The sequence below is a fragment of the Sarcophilus harrisii genome, chromosome X (genome assembly GCF_902635505.1).
Source record: "Sarcophilus harrisii chromosome X, mSarHar1.11, whole genome shotgun sequence".
NCBI lineage: Eukaryota > Metazoa > Chordata > Mammalia > Dasyuromorphia > Dasyuridae > Sarcophilus > Sarcophilus harrisii.
Window position 1 is genome coordinate 39,215,565 of NC_045432.1, and position 21,218 is coordinate 39,236,782.

At 40.8% G+C, this 21,218-nt stretch overlaps 1 protein-coding gene across 2 annotated transcripts in view; it reads left to right on the plus strand.

Moving 5' to 3' along the window:
* The window catches only part of LOC100918333 (integrator complex subunit 6), a 66,646-nt gene that overhangs the window by 10,517 nt on the left and 34,911 nt on the right, over positions 1 to 21,218 (plus strand). For both annotated transcript variants that reach the window (XM_031944421.1, XM_031944422.1), the window contains exons 3-6: positions 13,701 to 13,850; positions 14,753 to 14,842; positions 15,040 to 15,223; positions 15,851 to 15,997. In XM_031944421.1, the coding sequence (XP_031800281.1) occupies positions 13,701 to 13,850; positions 14,753 to 14,842; positions 15,040 to 15,223; positions 15,851 to 15,997 (571 nt within the window). The remainder of the gene's footprint in view (positions 1 to 13,700; positions 13,851 to 14,752; positions 14,843 to 15,039; positions 15,224 to 15,850; positions 15,998 to 21,218) is intronic.

Here is a 21,218-nt window from a genome sequence, read left to right on the forward strand (position 1 = left end):
CCATCCTTGCCTGAATTAACTTAACTTCCTAAGTTAGAGGGCTTTTGGTTCCAGATCCTGATACTGAGGCAAATAACCCATTGCCGTTTATTGCTTGAACAAAGGCATAGGATGAATGAATGAAACATTTATTAAGCACTTACTATATGCAAAGCTGCCAACCTAAATAGAATATAGTTGGTAATTGGTATGATCTTTGGATCATACCAGTGTTTTTGGCTTTATCACTGACCAAATTATCATCTGAGCCCCAGGGTTACCAGTATATAAGTGAGAGGTACAGAAGGCACATTTGTCAGATTTACCAGTGATACAAAGTTGGAATCCAAAGTCAGGATCCCAAAACATTTCCAGGCTACATCACTATGCTGAATCTACTGTGATGTAATTTAATAGGGACAAATGTGTTGTCTTGGATTTGGAGTCAAAAAATCAACTTCAGAAGTCTGGGGAAAAGGCACTTTGACTGAGATCTGGAGTTTTAGTACATTGCTAGTTCAGGAGGACCCAGCAGTGTGGCAGAGCAGGCCCAGAAAGCTAATTTGATCTTAGCACAAAGAGAGGACTAGATTCCAGGGAGAAGGAAGTGACAGTCTTTACAATTTGCCTTCTGCAGATCTCATCTGGAATCTTAGGTTCAGTTTTCAGTGCCAGAGATGAGGAGCAGCACTGCTAAGTTTGAGAATATCCAGAGGAGGGCCACCAGAATGGTGAAGGCTCTTGAGTGTATCTCATATGAGACATGGCTGAAGGAATTAGGAACCTGGAGAAGAGACGATTAGGGGAGGGATGGAATTGTCTGCTGGTAGATGAAGGAGTACCCTAGGGAAGGATGATTAGCCTTGTCCTGATTGGCCCCAGAAGGCAGAACAAGAGGCATTTGGGAGAAGGTTCAAATATCTATTCAAGGTTAAGAAATGCATTCTAAAAATCAGAAAAAATACAGGGTTTGGAGAAGAAGTTACATGATGTTCTAGATAAGAGAATCAAAACTTAATATAGTACACAAGTGAAAAACATTATGCAAACGTGGCCTTTTGTACTCTTTTGGAATGTATAAATGTCCAAACTAATGGGCATTGTCCCCTTGATGAAGAGGCTCCCTTTCAAAAGCGTGTTTGGAATTTTAAATACATTTTCCTATAAGAAGAAAAAAAAATTTAAGTTCTCACTATGTACCAGCATCTTTGCTAGATACTAAGAGAAAAGTGAGGCAGTCCCTGCCTTATAAATTTAACTCAGTTCTCTATATAGTTAAAAAATGAGGCCTTGGTTAGAGAAACTTCCTATAATTTTTTTTTCCTATTTTCTGTTTCCCTTCTAATCTTGACTTCATTTGTTTTATTTGTGCAAAAACTTTTAAATTTAATATAATCAAAATAATCCATTATGCATCCTGGAATGCTTTCTCTTTTGGGTGGCCATAAATTATTCATTTTTCCATAAATCTGACAGGGAAAATATTCCACGGTCTCCTAATTTGCTTAAGATATCACCCTTTATGTCTAAATCATGTACCCATTTTGACCTTATATTGGAATGCATGCAAGATATTGGGCTAAAGTTTCTGCTAAAGTAATTTCTGTCTTTCCCAGCAACTTTTGTCAAATAATGACTTCTTATCCTAAAATCTTGTAATTTAGGGTTTGTCAAACTTTAGATTACTATAGTCATTTACTTCTACATATTGTGCACTTAATCCATTCCAATGGTCCACCATTTTATCTCTTAACCATTTTGTAATACAGCCTTGATATTTACCACTTTGTAATACACTTTGAGATCTGGTACTGCTAAGCTACCTTTCTTTGCTTGTTTTCAATTGATTCCCCTGATACTGTTGACCTTTTTTTCTTCCAGATATATTTGTTTCTATTATTTCTAGCTCTATAAAATAATTTTTCATTAATTTGATTAGTAGAGTACTAAATAAGTAAAGTAACTTAGGTCTACCCCTGAGCAATTAATATTTCTTCAGTTGTTTAGATCTATTTATATGAAAAATTTTATAGTTATGTTCATATAGCTTTTGGGTTTATCATGGCAGGTAGACTCCTAAACATTCTATATTGTCCTCAGTTATTTTAATGGGAATTTCGCTTTCTGTTTCTTCCTGCTGGACCTTGTTGGTAATAGATAGAAATGCTGATGATTTATATGGGTTTATTTTATATCCTGCAGCTTTACTGGTTGTTAAGTTTTTCAATTCGTTTTTTAGGTTTTCCAGGATTTTCAATGTATACCATTATATCATCTGCAAAGAGTGATAGTTTTGTTTTCTTTTTTACCTGTTCTAATAACTTCAGGTTTTTTTGGTCCTATTGCTATAGCTAGCATTTCTAGAATATTTGAATAATAGTGGTAATAATGGGCATCCTTGCTTCACAGAAGCTGATCTTATTTTCCAGTAAGGCTTCTAGCTTGTCCCCATTACAGATAATATTTGCTGATGGTTTTTGATAGATACTACTTATTATGATTTTCAGGAAAGCTCCATTTATTCCTGTGCTTTCTAGTGTTTTTAATAGGAATACTGTTGTATTTTGCTAAAAGCCTTTTCTACCTCTATTGAAATAATCATGTGATTATTTTCTGTTAGTTTTGTTATTGATGTTATCAATTATACTGATAGTTTTCCTAATATTGAACCAGCCCTGAACCAGCCCTGAATTACTGATATAAATCCTCCCTGGTCATGGTTTATGATCTTTGTGACATATTGCTATAATTTTCTTGTCAGCATTTTATTTAAAATTTTTGCAACAATATTCATTAGGGAAATTAGTCTATAGTTTTCTTTCTCTGTTTTTGCTCTTCCTGGTTTAGGTATCAAGACCATATTTGTGATGTAAAAGGAATTTGGCAGGACTCCTTTGCCTGTTTTTTCCAAATAGAATATATAGTATTGGAATTAATTTTCTTTCAGTGTTTGGCAGAATTCACTTGTAAATCCATCTGGTCCTGATGCTTTTTTGTTAGGAAGCTCATTTATGGACTGTTCAGTTTTTCCCCCTAAAATAGGCATGTTTAGATATTCTATTTTCTCTTCTGTTAATCTGGGCAATTTATATTTTTGTAAATATTCATCGATTTCACTTAGATTGTTGGATTTATTGGCATATAATTGGGCAAAATAGCTTCTAATAAATGTTTTAGTTTTGTCTTCATTTGTAATTAATTCACCCTTTTTATTCTTGGTACTGGTAATTTGGTTTTCTTTCCATTTTAAAAATCAAATTAACCAATGGTTTTTCTATGTATTTTCCCTAAAACCAGCTCCTTGTTTTTATTTATTAGTTTTCTAACTTTCAATTTTATGAATGTTCTTTTGATTTTAAGGATTTCCAATTTGACATTAATTGGGAATTTTTAATTTGTTTGGGGTTTTTTTAGTTGGATGACCAGTCTCTTCTTTCTCTATTTTATTGATGTAAGCATTAGAGATACAAATATTCCCCTAAATACTACTTTGGACGCATCTTATAAATTTTTGTATATTGTCTCATTGTTGTCTTTGACCCATTCATTCTTTCAGATTAGATTATTTAATTTCCAATTGATTTTTAATCTGTCAGTTTTTGTGAAGTTGCTATTTACAAGTAAAAAAAGTTTCAGTTTCTCCATAGGTTTATTATATCTAACTTTTCTAAAATTCTATCCTTAACTTCTTAATTGATTATTTTATGAGTAGATTTTTTCTATTTCTGAGAGAGGAAAGTTTTAAGTCTTCCCATTAGTATAGTTTTACTGTCTATTTTATCCTACACATCATTTAACTTTTTGTTTAAGAATTTGGATGCAATGCCATTTAGTGTGTATAGGTTTAGAGTTGATATTATTTCATTATCTGTGATACTTTAGTAAAAAGTAATTTCTCTGCTTATCTCTTCTTATTAAAGCTACTTTTGCTTTTTCTGAAATCATGATCATTAACTCTGCTTTTTCCTCTCTAACTCTGCTTTTTAAAAAACAAAACAAATACAAACCCTTAGCTGAAGCATAACAGATTCTGCTTTGGTCCCTTATTTTTACTTTGTGTGTCTTTCTGTTTCAAGTGTTTTTCTTATAAATGACATATTGTTGGATTCTGGTTTTTAATTCACTCTTCTATCCACTTCTGTTTTATGGGTGAGTTTCTCCTGTTCACATTCACAATTAAAATTAACTATTCCCCTTCCATTCTATTTTTTTCCTTCTGTTTATTTCCCTCCTTCTCCTCCTCCCCTTTCGCTGTGTTTATTTCTCTTTCTGTGTCTGTGTGTCTCAAATTTCACTTTCTCTATTTGTCTCCTCCCCTTCTCTGTCTATATCTCTATCTTTGTCTCTGTCTGTCTCTCTTTCAATTAATCTTTCTTTTTCTACCCTACTACTTTCCCTCCCTCCCTTCTTTCTGCTCTCTTACCTTTCTTGTCTCTCTCCCTTTCTCCCCCCATCTCTCCCTTTCACTCTGTCAGTTTCTCTTCTCTCTCCCTGCTTTCCCTCTGTCCTTCCCTCCTCTGTCTTTATCATCCCCCTCCCTCCCCATGTCTCTGACACTCTCATAGGCGTTCATCTATTTCAGTCATGTCTTGATTCTATGACCCCATTTTGAGTTCTCTTGGCAAAGATAACAGAGTGCTTTGCTATTTGCCTTTCCAGCTCATTTTAGGCAGACAGGGTCACACACCTAATGAGTATTTGAGTTCAAATTTGAATTCAAGTCTTCCTAACTCCAGACCTGGTGCATTCTGCCCACTGCATTAACTAGTTTTCCCCTCTCTCTAGATAGATAGATAATAGCTTATTTCCTCCTCTCCCCTATCTCTCTCCCTTCATCCTTCTCTCTCCTTTCTCTATTCCCCTTCTTTCTCTCCATTTCCCCTTCTCTGTCTCTCTCTTCCTCCTACCTCTCTCTCTCCCCCTGTATCTCTCTATCTCTTCCCCCATCTGCCTCTGTCTTTCTCTTCCCCTCTTTTGCCTCCCTCCTTTTTGGTCTGTGTGTCTCATTCTCCTTCACTCTCTTCCTTCCTCTCTCCTTTGTTTCTTCTCTTCTGTCTGTGTGTGTTTCTGTCTTTCCCTTTCTGGTTCTCTTTATCTCTTTCTCTGTCCCCCTCCTGATTATTAAGAATGATGCAGGCTGGTTCCTCCCTGCTGACCCCCTATCCCGAACACTGTCTCCCCAGAGCCAGCTCTGGCACTGGTTGTGACCACAATTCTGCCCATTTAAGGATCGCGCCTTTTCCTGTCGAGGCAGGTACAGATGCTGCCAGATACTGTACAAATCAGTGGAAACCTAAAAAGTGAGACGTGGAAGAGTACTAGCAGCTTTGTTCCTGCCTGGCATGTAGTAGGCATTTAATAAATGCTTCTTTCATTAAATTAAACAGAGACCATTCTGTAGTAAAACCTGAGCTTATATTTTAGAACTTATTGCAGCCTGGTAGAACCCAGAGGCTTCAGGAGCTAGGTATCCTAGTCTGTAGCTTAGGGACACCCCTACAGCCTCCCCACCCAGTGCTGCACACAGACCTCCAGGGACAGCAGACCCACTTCTTCCCAAGGCAGCTCGCTCCCCTTTTGTGCGGCTCCATTCCTAGGCTGCTTTTCCTTGTGTTGAGCTAAAATCTGCTTTCCTGACCCTTCTATCTATTGCTCCTAATTTCACTCTCTTAAACAGTTAGTTCCCCTTTCATGTGAAAGCCCTTCATGCCACTGAAAACAACCATGTTGTGTGTCTTCTCTCCTACCTCCCCCCACCTACATTGCCTTTTCTAAACATACCCAGTTCACAGGGCTGTCAATCTAGAACTAAAAAGGAGTTCACCTTCACGTAGTCCTACTTCCAGCCTATCGAGAAATGAAGTTTCTCACCTCAGATCACACAAGTGGTAAGTGACAAAACAAAGATTTGAACCCACTTTCTCAGATTTCACATTGAGCCCAATTTCTACAGAACCATGCTGCTAGTCTTTTATTATAGCAACCAGGCCTCCCGCCATCCTGATCATCCTTTGCTGGACACTTTCCTGCTTACACTGTGGTGCTCTGAATTAATAAACAGCAGGGTTTCAATGTGGTCTTATTCTGACGTTGGCCAAGAGACCTCTTACTGCCCCCATTCCAGACCCTGAGAGGACATCGATTTTTTCAAATTTCCACTTCAAATTAGACCTGTTGATCTGTTTGTGACTCATGGTATATCTAAATTATCGGGAATCCTCATAGGATTCGATTCCATTTATTGAGTAAATGTTTTGTGTTAGGCACTGGAAGTAGACAAACACACAAAAACCGTCCCTCCTTTCCATTTTACTGGGGGTTCAGAGGAGTAGAGCCAAGGCTAAATTAGCAGTTTTGTTTCTAGCATATGACAGTAGATGATTCCCAGAATTCCTTTTGGTAGCTTCTCATTGGTATTTGCTCATGATGATATATGCCTTGGTGTCATAGCCTCTGAGCCAGAAATTTCAGCCTGCTATAGATAACCTTCTTACTCCAGCCAGTACAGTAGCCCTGTATTAAGTCCTTCTAGTGTTATTGACTATCTACAGTCTTATTTGATTCAGGGGCTTCTTTTCACTTTGGTCTCAGTTATGTAGCAGGATTCCATTTTGAAACTTAGGAATTAGATCTTGAATATCTCTGACTTTGTTGTCCAGGGGGTATTTCTACTTGTGTAGAAGTTAGACCGGATGGCCTCTTTAGGTCCCTTCTGACTGAGAGATGCTGTGATTTCTTCTTGGGTGGGTCATAATTTCTGCTGATGGCTGGATCTGTGATCTAAGATCTGAGATTCTGCATGACCTTGAACATGGTGGTGGTGGGGAATAACAACATAGTTCTGGTTGGCCAATTTTGCATGGGTTGTGATGTTTCACTTGCTCTTTGAGCTGTCAGCCTTTCCATTTCCCATAAGCAGGCCAAGAGGTATCATCAGGTTGGGGGAGAAGAGGCTGGGATGTCCAGAGATGACTTGGTGCTTAGAGAACACCAGTGGCTATGGCCCCGATGCCCAAAAAGGAGGTAGTGGAATAAGTGTAGAGCATGGAGAATGATGGCAAGGCAACTTTGTACAGCAGGCCCCAAGACTGCAGAGAAGCAAGGTAGGAGGAGATCTTCAAAGTCATTGTTATCAGAAGCTGTGATGATGTTTCTCGTGCCCACATTTCCCATGATATTCAGTGTTGCCTGTGGATGAGTGATGCAAATGTGCTCGGATGGTCTCAGGATTCTGGGATTCTGGATACCCTGCACCCCACTTTTGACCACTTTGCCATTTGCTAAGTCCCAGAAGCATCCTAAAAGCTATAGTCATTTCCAAGTGGCACAGATGACTTTGTCATCTGTCCGAGGTGGATGTATGGGAATGGTGGGAAGGATTAGAGAAAGAGCTACGTGAATGTAGTGGCAGGACTTTTCTAAAGAACACTCTGCTTTTTCCTTCCTTGAAAAGGACAGAACTCAACTTATTCAAGCACAGACTTGACTCTTCTTCCTCTCGGTTGGTATGGAGATAGATTAGATGCATTAACAATTCTGGACCAGAAGTAAACACTATTGAGCCAAACCATGCAAGGTCAGTTTATAAATACCTAGACCAAGACTTGACAGCATCCAGTTCTGTGTGTGTTTTCACCTCCCTTTCCTCCTTCCTTTTTTCCACTGTAAGTTAATCTGGTCTTTGAAGAAGGTGCTTAATTGCTGTCATGCTCTGCATAGCTATCTAACTTGTTTCTATAGAGAAGAAAGAAGTGTTTGTAAGGGCACACAGATGATAAAAGAGAGAGAGAGAGAAACACTTTTAAAAAACCAGTTCTGTATTCATTCCCACCATTGAAAAAGAAGAGTTGTAACAGTAATGATATCTGCTATGTGCATTTGTATTAAAGAGGATAGGAGGATTGTGATCATTTTCTGTCCTTTTTCTTGTTGCCATCTGCAATACTGAGATTCAGAGTGTAGTCAGATGCCCAAAGCTATTCATCCATCCACTTGTGAAGTTCACCTTTCGATCACCAAGGGAATAATTCTGATTGGAAAAGAGAGTGCAGTCTGAGTACAGCTGGAAGTTTGGGGTTTACTACACTAATGTTAACATTACTTACCGAGAAGTAGCCAAACTCAGTGCTGGACTTCAAGGCAAAAAGCCCTGCAGTCATATTCTGCCTCTAGTATCAGGTCTGGGATTGTGGGCCATCCCATCATCCCTCTGGACCTCAGCTTCCTCACATATGTAATAAGGATAATAATGCCCCCATACCACCTGCCTCCTGGGGTGGCTGGGAGGCTCAAATCAGGTGAAATGTATAGTTAGAAGGAAGGAAGGAAGGAAGAAAACAAGCTTTATTAAGCAATTTCTGTGTGCTGGGCACCGTGCTAAACATTTGACAACTCTTATCTCCTTTGATCCTTACAACAGCCCTGTAAAATTGTCCCTATTTTACAACTGCGGAAACTAAGGTAGATAGCCATTAAGTGACTTGCTCTGGTTCACACAGCGAGGAGGTGTTTGAAGCTAGATTTGCGTGATTCTATGGCTCTGCATCACCTAGGTTTGGTGTGCAATGATAATGCCAATTATTATTACCATCCATAGTATTTCTAGAATGTTTTGAAAGAATGAAAAGAATTTAGCAAGCTCTCCCTTCCTTTCTTCCTTTGTAGTGACTCTGATTTGTTCGTCTTGCCACCGTTATCCTTATTTCTTCATGCCTAGATTCTTGCAGTAGGCTCCTTGATCTTCTTTTCCTGTTTTACCCCATTCCAGATCTATCTAGTCTCTCTACTACTACTAGCTTAATCTTTCCCAAAATCTCTTTTCATCATGTTATTCCTTCCTGCCCAAAAACCTGCAATGGTTCATATTGCCCGCACAATCAAGTTCCAATTCTTTTGCCAGCTCTGTCTTTCTAAAATATTGTTTTTTATCATGTCACCACCTTGATACCAAGCATCTATAGTGAGAGTTCCTAATTAACAGCCCCATGAAGTATAAACTCTTGGCCCTGGCCTTTCAAGTTCTCTAGAATCTGGCTTCAAATGACATCATATCATACCTTATTTCCCAGTCCTCAGCCAATCCCTTCTCTTTCTAACTAGGCTCTTGGCTTGCTTGCTGTCTCCGTACAGACTCTGCTCATTTACCTGTCTATGCCTTCCTCATGATATCTCTTCCTTCCTTGAAATTAAAGACTACTATTTCCACTGCTATATCTCCAGGGACCTATTAAAAGCTTGACAACTACTTGTTAATTGATTTTGATCCGCCTGGAATGAGAGGATTGAACCAGATGATGTCTCAAGAGATATAAAGCTCTGATTCTGGGCTTCTTCTGGTTCTTTATTTCCCCTTGATAGTATTCTGTGGTGACTAAGCATTTGTTCAGTCTTTGCACTTCAGAATATCTTAATATTGTACATTCTTTTTTCCTAACATCTTCATCTTAGAGATAAAGAAACTGAGGCTCAGGGAGGACAAGTGACTTGATAGAGATGGAATTCAGACCCAGGTTGTGATTCCAAATCTAATGCTTTCCTGAGAATGGGTCCGACTGTCTTCCCACTATACTATACTACTTACAGATTGATCCATAGGCATCCACAAAATCTGAGCCCCATATTTTATATACCTGTGAGGTGGATTACCTAGGTGGGACCCAATAGCTCCCAGGGCATTGTTAAGCCAAATATCCTACAGTCTTTCCTACCAAACAGTGATATATTTTCAGTTGACCTCTCATTTTTAAAAAATTCCTATCAGTAAACTTTTTTTTAAAGCATCACTTTCATTGCTGAATCTCTCCCTTCTCCCCTGCTCAGGGAATCATCCATTATAAGATTTTAAAAGAGGGAAACAAAAAGGTAGCCAAGACATCTGAGTTTGACAGTATATGTAATGAATGTTGCCTACCTTTGCTCCCTCACTTCTGCCAAGAAAGGAGGGACCACCCTCTCTTGTTCAGTGTGGCCAAGTGCACACTTGGGCACAGTAATTGGGAAGAAAACTGACTTCTGTTGGAGGTCTAGTCCTGTAGGAACTCCATAGCTGGTGGACTTCATTCCCACCAGGCCTCTTCTCTCTTACCCCCTCATAACATATTCTGTTAGCTGATAAGAACGAAATAAATAGTAACCCCTCCTTTGTCCCCCAGTTCAACTAGTCTGCCATACAAGTGGCCGATAGGATTGGGATTGGGATACAAAGGATTACACATATTTCTCATTTGGGGATGGTGCTGACTCTTCAGTACCTGGAGCCTGACTGAGTCATGATGTTCTTCCTGGTTTTGTCTTTATATTCTTCTATCTGTTGGACAAGTTGCCTAAATTCTTTCCAATGGGATCTTTCATTTCACAGAATTTTGAGTTCACAAAACCCTTTCTGCCTTGTTCATGAGCCTTCTCTCTCAAGATGGGAGTAGGGAACTCTCTGCTCTTTGTCTGGGAGAATCACTTAAATAAAACCTGGGTTGGTGCTCTAATGTCACCATGTGCCAAGCAGCTTTAAGTGCTCCAAAGAATTTCAGCAGCTGCCCTCTCTGAGCCTTGATATCATAGCTGATGGTACAGGGCAATGCCATGCTGATTTACCGACATTTTCCTATCATCACCTTTTTCAAAGTCATGTGTGGTTGGCCATTTTCTCCTTCAACATTGGGACAGCTGTCTTGTACTTGGCATTTTTTTTTTAATTTTAATAGCCTTTTATTTACAGATTATATGTATGTAACTTTACACCATTGACAATTGCCAAACCTCTTGTTCCAATTTTTCCCCTCCTTCCTTTCCCCCCCTCCCCCAAATGGCAGGATGACCAGTAGATGTTAAATATATTAAAATATAAATTAGATACACAATAAGTATACATGACCAAGGTGTTATTTTGCTGTACAAAAAGAATCGAACTCTGAAATATTGTACAATTAGCTTGTGAAGGAAATCCAAAATGCAGGTGGGCAAAAATAGAAGGATTGGGAATTCTATGTAATGGTTCATAGTCATCTCCCAGAGTTCTTTCACTGGGCATAGCTGGTTCAGTTCATTACTGCTCCATTGGAACTGATTTGGTTCATCTCATTGCTGAGGATGGCCAGGTCCATCAGAATTGGTCATCAATATAGTATTGTTGTTGAAGTATATAATGATCTCCTGGCCCTGCTCGTTTCATTCAGCATCAGTTCGTGTAAGTCTCTCCAAGCCTCTCCGAAATCCTCCTGTTGGTAATTTCTTACCGAATAATAATATTCCATAATATTCATATACCACAATTTATTCAGCCATTCTCCAATTGATGGGCTTCCATTCAGTTTCCAGTTTCTGGCCACTACAAAGAGGGCTGCCACAAACATTTGTGCACATACAGGCCCCTTTCCCTTCTTTATGATCTCTTTGGGATATAAGCCCGTACTTGGCCTTTTTGCCTCTTACTTGAGGACTTTTAGAATCTGTGATTCACGATGATTTCTAAAATATAGTTAGGATACTCTTCTGCTGCTTTTTCATTCTGTATGTGCCTGGGCTGGCCGTCCCCAAAGTCTTAGTGCAGTCAGAAGAAGCTCCTCGTTTTCCATCCAAATGAAAGCTTCTTGTGAGTCGGGAATGTTTCATTCATTGTTTTTGGATCCCTTGCCGCTTGGGCAGTGTCAGGAATCTCATAGCCAAATTGGGAAACGCTTGTTGATTTATTGAGTGGCCACACAGGCCTATGGGCTTTAGTGTTTTCCTGGTCCTGTTTGGTTTGTCAATGTAAGAGAATATAGCAGATTCCTCCATCTCCTCCCTTAGTCAGATAAACTGGACAGTGAGTGTCCTGGGTTACATGCTGATTGCGAGGCTAGAAAACTATATCCACCACCCTATCACCCTGTTTTCTTTTTTAAAAATTAATTTAAAATTTCCTTTAATTGACTGAAATCCACCTTCCCTCTCTCCCACTTTTCCCATCTCCCCAAGTGAAAAAAGAAAAACAAAGTCTTTGTAACAAATATGTATATAGAAACAAATTCCCATTCTGGTTGTGGCCACAAAATGACTGTCTTCATCTGCCTCCTGAATCCATCACCTCTCTGCCAAGAGGTACAGAGTCGGTTCCATTATGATTTCTCTGGAGTCAGCCCCCCACCCCGGTTTTGCAAAGGACTAAAACAAAACTCAGAGAGGGAAAGGACTTGGCTGAGGCTGAAATAAAAATGAAGGGCCCCAGCTCCTCTCTTGCCTGCCTGCCCACCAGCAGCTGTGTGCCCTCCACCATCCAGCCTCCTTCAGTACAGTGAGTCCGGTTTCCTGTGTCCTGTCCTCAAGAGCTTTCTGTGTGCAGGTGACTACTGGCTGTCTGCTGAATCCCACCTCAGGCTGTGCGCTGCTCTCAACCCTACCGCCTGCACCTCCTACTTTCCAGCTGCTCTTGAGTCCCTCTAGTCTAGAAGTTTTATAACCTGGAGTTTGGAAACTGGCTTAAAATTTTTTTTTCTTGTGGACATACTGCATCATAACTAGTTTCCTTTGTAATTTTGTGCCTTTTCTTTCATGTATTTAAAAACCTGATTCTGAGAAGTTCAGAGGTTTCCCCAGACTACTTAAGGATTCTATGACACAAAAAGTGTTAAGAACCTCTGCTCTAGTTTCAGCCCAGTCCCATCTCAGTTTCCTACGGAAAAGGCTGACTTTTCATTAATAGGGCCACCTAGTCAGCCTGCTCTCTTGTTTCCATTGAGCCTGAATGGCAGCGGGTATGGCCACATAGGATCATGGGGTCAGAGCTGGAAAGATCTTTGAAGTTTTAGTCCAATCCTGTCATTGGGTAGAGCAGGAAACTGAGGCCTGAAAGAAGAAGTAAATGATCAAAAGTTACCTAGCTAATAAATAGCAGAACTCAGATTCAAACCCAGATATTCCAACCCTAAGTCTAGTGCTCTTTCCATTACGTCTCTGTGAGACTTTACCTCATCTTGACAGATTTGGTTACTGCTTTTAAGATAAAGCACTTCTGTGGTCTTTTCTGCATCCAGTTTTGTGTCTGTTATCGCTTCTCCTGTAAGCATGCATAACAAGCACACTTGATATGCTATCTGCTTACTTGGGACTACACTGATTTTTAGGAACAGATCTGAAAGTCTTCACCCATGCATTGGTCTCCCCTCCTAGAAGCTCAAAAGGTTGGAATAGGACAGAGGTGCTTTTTCCTTATTTGTCAGGGTGATATTCCATAGAGTCTCAGGGAATAGGGAGAGATCTAAGAGGCCACCTAGTCAAATGAAGGCTTGAGCAAGAATCATTTCTCCCATCTCCCTGATACATGGTCAGTTAGCCTCCTGAAAGACCTCAGCAGCGAGGAACCCGCTATCTCCCAAGGTAGTCTGCTCCCCTTTCAGATGTATATTAGGAAGCTACGTCTGCCTCTTTGCGAGTTCTGACTTGGTCAGGTTCATTTACCTTTCTGGCCAACGTCGAGGGTCCTACCCAAAGAAGGTGCTTCTCAGAATGAGCATTTCAAAGGATTATTACTTGAGAAGGGGAAGAATTTCTTTTCAGAGATCAGAGAAATAGCGAAGAACTAGCAGTGGCCAGCGGAGACCCAAGGAGTGACAAAGAAAGAAGACTGTCTGACACGAGTCCAGAAAGAGAATGTCTAAGCTCCAAATGGTTCCAGATGCTTTGCGCATCTTACGTGTTGCCTAAGTGGGTATTCCGTTTTGAAACTTAAATGTTATTTGATCTTACAGGCTGGTTGGAAAGAGAGTCATGCCACATTCATGACTGAACTGAAAAACCTTCATGCTTCTGGACTGACTACTCTTGGCCAGGCTCTGAAATCTGCATTCGATTTGTTAAATCTGAATAGATTGGTGTCTGGAATAGACAATTATGGACAGGTAACGATTACATTTAAGTGATTATGGCTAACTGTTTTTGCTTTTGCTTTTTGGTGTGACTATGGATTTATACTTGGGCTTTGTGAAGTTTTTCAATTTCTTTGCATGGACTCTGGAAAGCTGATACAACCCTAAACTCTTTTATACAAAATGAATAAGGTTTTCTCGGTATTGATGGCTTTAGCTTGTTCCAAACTATGTATTGGTGTTTCTGTGCATCCCATTTTTTATTCTCATAGGAAAAAAAAGTCTATTGGTCTGGCATGGATCTTGCCCCAATGGAGGCCAAGCCTCCAGTTACAGGTTGGACGAATATTGTTGTGCCAGAGTAGATATGTGGAGTGTATAGTCAAAGTGCATACCTTTTTCAGAACTGTCAACTGAAAGGTTTGAAAAAGAAGGAAAGGTCAAGAAGTACTCACTATGCCCCTCCCCACCCCCATTCCCTGCCTTGCCCACCAAGGGGTCAGTGGCGCAGGCACTGTGTCTAGAACCAACTTAATGGCTGCCAAGACTCTCCTCCCCTTCTCTCACCTGTGCCGGTGCTGAAGCCTGTTAAGTGGTTTATTTGATCTTGTGATGACTCATATTATCTATTTCCAAATACATTCATCTCATGATTCTTTCAACTCTAGCATTGAGGTAGATTATTATGGTATCTAAGAGGACCAGGGTAAAATTGAATACCATTTCTGAACTTGCTGCTAGATCATGATAACTTGGACTTCAGTCTCCTTTGAAATCAACTTTTATACCCTGATCATTTATGTCATTCTTTAATCAAGAGGGGGAAATTACTCTCTCCATCAGCATTTTGAGAACTATCTGCTGAATGAAAATTTATTAATAAAAGGTTATTGTTTCATACACTGATCTTTTTTTTTTTTCAAATATAATTTTAGGGGAGGAATCCATTCTTTCTGGAACCGGCTCTTTTAATTGCCATAACAGATGGAAATAAGTTAACATGTCCAACTGGTGTTCTAGATGAGGTAAGACTGCCTTTTTCATAGAACTTTAACTCAATGGCAGGGAATCTGCAGTTAGTTCTGGGGGAGGTAGATTTGTTTCTATGAGCAACAGGTTTTGATCAAACCTTCCACGTTGACTATCCCCGAAAGGCAGGGGAGGAGTGGGGGCTTTAAGTGCTACATTTTAAGATGAACTTTGCTTGATCTTGCCTCATCAGCTTCATCTCCCTTTGACTTCTCCTCTGCCTGGAAGTGAGCTAACCAAAGAACCTTTCCGCTGGGACCAGAGGTTATTTGCCCTGGTGTTGCGTATTCCTGGGACGTACTCGCCTGACCCAGAGCCGCTAGGGAGCATACCAATGGATGACTCTGTTATTACACAACTGTGTGAAATTACAGGAGGTATCAGGCATAACTTATGGTCTTGAAGTGACAGGAGGGGAGGTTAGGTTGAGGTCTGAACAGCTATGTCAGCTCTGTTTTCGACACTGAGTATTTACAGATAGTCTATCTGCTGCTCATCCCAGGAGGGTTATCCCCAAAATGTCTCCTATTAAGACTCAGCTCAGGAACCCTCCCATAACTGAGAAAGCCTTTCCTGATTCTCCCTCCTCATCCCAGTCCTTAGAGCTCTCACTCCCTTCTCAGTTATTTTGTATCTTATGCATCTGGGTATGTGTTATTCACCTTAGGTGCCACTTCCTCTATGCATCCTTCCCTGATTTCCCTCTCTCCCTGCTCCCCACCTAGCTAATGTTGGCAGCCCCCACCGAACTTAAGCTCCTTAAAGATGAGGCTTTTAAAAAATTTTTATCTTTGTATCCCTAGTTCTGATCAATCAAAGGAACATTTATCAAGTGCCTATTATGTCAGGCACATAGTAAGTGCTTAATAAATATTTTAATGGAATCAAATTCAAAAGCAGATTATCCCCTGTAATATGGTAAGGTTTTCAGACATATTTTGTCTTGTTGAATTATCTGTTAGAAAGCAAAAGGCTCATTCTCGTATTCTTTCTTTTTCATCCAGGACGTTCCTATTGTGTTAGGAGCCCCAAAATGTTGAGCCAGTGCTTAGAATCTTTAGTTCAGAAAGTTCAGATTGGTGTTGTTGTTAACTTTGAAAAAGCAGAAGCAGAGCCTGTTTTGCTTACTGAAGACATAAAAAGAAAGAAAGGTAAGTGGGAGGGAGGGAGGCTGGGCTCTAGGAGGCTGTGTTGGCTTTTTCCCTGCTGCCGAAAGCAATCCCCACCTGCATCCCCACCCTTTGCTCCCCACCCTTTGCAGGCTCTCTGCTGAGAAATTGGCAAGCCGTTGTTGTACGGTCCATGCAGGCTCATCACAGTCCCATCCTTGCCTCTTCACTGCACTGCCATTTTCTTGAGAGTCAGCTGATGCATGGCAGGGTAGAGGGAGACAAGTTTTGCCTAGTGCTCTTTCGGGCAGGAGAAATAAGTCACGTGGAAAATCCAATTTTCAATCATTGAAAAAAGCCTCAAGGATACATAAGCCACAGTGTGCTCACAGCTCTGCTGCACCTGGCTCCACGGCTTTGGGGTTGTCTTTGAAAAAAAAAAAAAAGCAAATCCCCAGTCAGCCCGAGGACCTCCTTAAAGTGTCTCCTCTAGAGATCTAGTGAGCTTGATCGGTCCATCTATATATCTCCCTGTCTTTATGCATCTCTAGATGTCCCAGGCCTTCCTCTGAGTGTTTTCTGCAAATACAGAGTCAACTCACAAAGGCTCTGCCCTCAAGGAACTTCCATCCTACTGGGCAGGAAGGACAGAGGTGTCCAAAAGAATCTTTCTAAAACATTTCATTTGAGGGCCTTCATTCTGTGTTATTGGGGTTGTTTAGTCACAGCCAACTCTTTGTGACTCCATTTGGAGTTCTTTTGGCAAAGATACTGGTGTGGTTTGCCATTTCCTTCTCTGGCTCATTTTACAGATGTGGAAACTGAGGCAAACCGGGTGAAGTGACTTGCTCAGGGTCCGCTAGTCAGTGTCTTAAGACACTAAATCGCTTAAGACTGATTTGAATTCAGGAAGAGGAGTCTTCCTAAATACAATTCTGGTGCTCTATCCACTACAGTGTTTCCTCCACCATTGCTCCCACCCCCCAGCTGCTCTTCATTATGAGACTCTATGATAAATGGTGCTCCTGACATGGGCATTTAAAAGCCCTCACTCCAGGGCTAGCTTTCCAGGTATTGTGTTCATGAACCCCACTCCTGCCATCTTGTCCTTGTGCCAGGAATACTGTCTTTAGTGCTACATCTTTCAGTTCTTAGCATCCTTCAAAGCTCAGTTTGGATCTTATCACCTCCAGGAAGCCTTTCAGGATCCCTTTAGTGGACAATGAGCATCGGTTTCTTCCTATTCCCTAAATCATCATATATGAATGAACAAATGAATAATTCAGTATATATCAAGTACTTACCATGTACAAAGCACTGTGCTAAGCTGAGGATAGAAACAGAAGAGTCAGACAGGCTCTGCCCTCACAAAGCTCACACTCTAATAGGGTGGGGAGATTTCATTTGCCCGTCAGATAGGGTCCCACAGTTCTTAGAGTGCAAATGCTAAGGCCTCTTTCTGTCATTTCTGCTGGTATGATCCCATGATGATGGTGAACCGTTTGAGGGGCCAAGGACCTTGGTGGAAGAACTTTCTTTTCAGGGCCTCCAGTAGCTGTGGCTGTCCGTAGCGCGGCAGGGGCAGTGGGCTAGCCGTACCTCCTTCCCAGGAGGGTGGCTGAGGGCACTGGGCTAGAGCATTGCTTTTCCCAAGGCCTCCTGGGATGTCCCCATAAAGGCCTGAAGGGAGATCATAGTCAAGACCATAAGCCTCTTGAAGGTAAGAAGACTTGTTCTGTTTGTCTTTCCAATGCAGCCCCTTGGCTGGTAGTTTTGCCAAAGTCCTGTCTGGCTGGAAGAACAGACCCAACCCATAGAGCGGTAAAATCCCTGGTCTGATTCCAGTCCTGGCTTTGACAGTTTCTAACTGGGTCACCTTGGCACATCACTTCATTTCATCTGTGCCTCGGTTTCCTCATCTATTAAAATGGGGATGATACTCTCCCACTACTTAATTCTCAAGCTTGTTGGGGAGGAAATGCTTTATAATCCATTTGCTGAGTATCTCTAGCCATTTTTCATCAGTCTCCCTGTAATTTTCACCTAAAGGCCCAAGCAGAAGGTCTTTGGGTACTTGAGGAGAACTGTCCTGTGGCCCTCAGGTCTTTCCTTCTCCAGGCCAGACATGGCCAGTGTCCTCAGCTGACTGGCCTGCTGTTGGGGGCCTGCCCTATCCCAGCAGCCTTCCTCTCTATGCCTTTCCAGCTTTAGCGGTGTCCCCGTTCAAATTTGATGCTGCCAATTGCACCCAGTCATTGTTAAATGGCCCAAGTAAGATCTCCTTCACTTTCCCATTTATTCCAGGGATTAAAGACAGTTTGGGACTGGTCTATAGGACCACAGATTCCATAGCATGTCAGAGGTCAGCTAGCCAACACTGGCCCTGTCTCCCTTCCCCTTTGACAGGAGATGAGACTAGGGACTGGTGTTCAAGGTCACACAAGTAATCATCACAAGTCATTTTTAGCACACTTCCAGATTTGCAAAGAGCATCACAGAAATTCTCATTGGAGCCCCATGAGAACACTGCAGGTAGTAATATCCCCCTTTGCAGATGAGGAAACTGAATCTCATGCCTATGGCACGTTAGCTGGATGGTGCGGTGGGTAGAGTGCTGTATCTGCAGACAGGAAGACTTAAGTTCATATCCAATCTCAGATCACTTTCTTACCTGTGTAACCCTGCACAAGTCACTTTAATGCTGCCTGCCTCAGTTTCCTCAACTGTGAGGGGGGAAATAATAATAGCACCTACCTTAACAGGTTGTTGGGAGAATCAAACGAGATAATATCTGTAAAGTGGTTAGCACAGTGCCTGGGATAGAGAAGATGCTTAATAAAAGCTGACCCAGATTTTTCCATCTCTAAAGCCCGCACTCTAGCCACTGTCACCGTCCTCTCAATAACATAGTGGGTAGCAAAATCAAGATTTGAACTCAGATCCCCAACTCCAACTCTAGGCTTTTTTTTCACTGTACCCTACTGCCTGCATCCACAACAGCATTTGCACTGTCCCTTTTGTTACAGGGTTCGAGAAACACTCCTAAGTATGAGTACTCTTTCAGTGAAGTTAGAGGCTCATCCAGTAGCCCTCATCACTAGACAAAACACTTTGATATAGCTTCTGACTAAATGTTTTTATCAGCTTCTCTGAGCAGTTCTTATGCCACAGCTTGGCCTTTGAGGATTTCTGTTAGACCTGGTCAAGTCCTTTCTAGTCGGATGCTTTTTTATAAGGTTAAAATCACAGATTGGCAGCATGCATTGTAGAATTTTCACTTGTGACTTGGGAAGAAAAGAGTAAACTCTGTCGTAAAAGATCACTAGGTCAAAAACTCCCCTTCTTCTCTCACTTCTCCCATTTCTTCCTCCCTCCCTCCCCTCTCTCTCTGTCTCTCTCTCTCTCCTCTTTTTTTTTAGCCAGGCACTTGGAATTAAATGAGTTGTCCAGGATCACACAGGTAATAAGTGTCAGATCTGCACTCACTGCAGTGCCACCTAGCTGCCTCCAAAATCTCATTTGGATTCAAATAAGTGTGGGATGCCTTTTGTTTTTAAGTTCAAGTTACTTGAGCTCTAATTGAACTTTATTGGGCAGCATGTTTGTAGCATTCTGCCCTGTAGCCTCCACTTTTCTACTGAGACACCAGAGGGGTGTGTGTGTGTGTGTGTGTGTGTGTGTGTGTTTCATTATCTGTTCTCTGGAACCAAATGACGCAAAATGTGGTTTTCTTTTACTCTTTTAAAATATTTCATCTTGAGATTTGCAAACTGTAAGTCAAATAAGATTAGAATGATAGCATATTATGATAACATGCATTATAAAATGATTCCCAAGCCCATAATCCAGGAGTCCTCAAACTACGGCCTGCAGGCCAGATGCAACAGCTGAGGACATTTATCCCCCTCACCCAGGGCTATGAAGTTTCTTTATTTAAAGGCCCACAAAACAAAGTTTTTGTTTTTACTATAGTCCGGCCCTCCAACAGTCTGAGGAACAGTGAACTGGCCCTCTATTTAAAAAGTTTGAGGACCCCTTCCATAATCTTTTAGCAGTATTCAATACAGAGGGATTGGAGGAAAGGAGATGTGTGCTTTCTTTCTATTTACAATAGTGACATTTGACCTATAAGGAAAGTATAGACAGTTTCAGGTCTATTTTGCATTTCTTTGGGACCATTAGGAATTTGCAAGGCAATGTAGCCTAATGAACAGACCTAGATTTAGAGTTGGGAAGACCTGAGTTCAAATGGTGTTCTGGGACACTAACTAGGCATGTGATTCTGTAAGCCTCAGGCAATAATAACCCAGCACTGTTGTTGGAGCTAGGGTGAAATTGAAGGTCTTTAATGTAGTCAGGGTAAGTTTTCTCATTTTAACTAGTTATCCTGTTCTTGGGTCCAGTGGTATCATTTGAAATGACTTTTTTTTTCTGGGGATTGAGAGCAGATTGTCTCAGTTGTGCCCTACTAAAGGTACCATGGAGACAAAGTTGCTGATTGGCTAGACCCTTAAGTGCAAGGGTGGCTGATCCCAAGTTGCCACACTCTAGTCACAGAGGGAGTTTTCACGTTGGGATTTCTTTATAGAGATAAAATCTCAGATATCAAATACACAGGGAAAGGGATCAAAAGGAATTAAATTTTGTGACAAAGATTTCTCTTTCCCAAGGAAGACAGCTTTGTTTCATGAGCTTTGTTAACAGGCTATAACCAAACCAGCTACATTACATCACTTGACTGATCCTCCATTTCTCACCTTTTCCCTGTGTAGTTGGCCACCTTAATATGTTCATTTTCTTAAAGTTATGTTTTCACAGTTTAAAACATTAGGTGGGCTGTGACCCTGTGCTAGGTTTCAAACTAATTCTCTGATCTAATCATCAAGACAAGCAGAATGCTTATTCTTTACTATGAAATAACCTTCTCTAGAGTATATTGTTAGGACTCCTTTGTTTCTGGCAAAGGAAAGAAAAGATCTATAGATTTTTGATTGAATTTCATATTGCTGCGATCAAACTAATGCTGTGACTTAATAATTAAGACAAGCAGAATGCTTTTTAACTATGAAATAACTTTTTGTATGGGACATATTTGTTTATACTAAAAGGAAGAAATCACCTTTAAGTTTGTCTGGATTACATATTGCTGGTGTGTTTCCATTTAAATTGAGAATGACTGTCAAATATGATTGCTTTATTTTTCATTTATTTTTTTTCAGTTAATGAAAATCCACCTTCTCCCCTCCATTCAGATTGAAAAAGA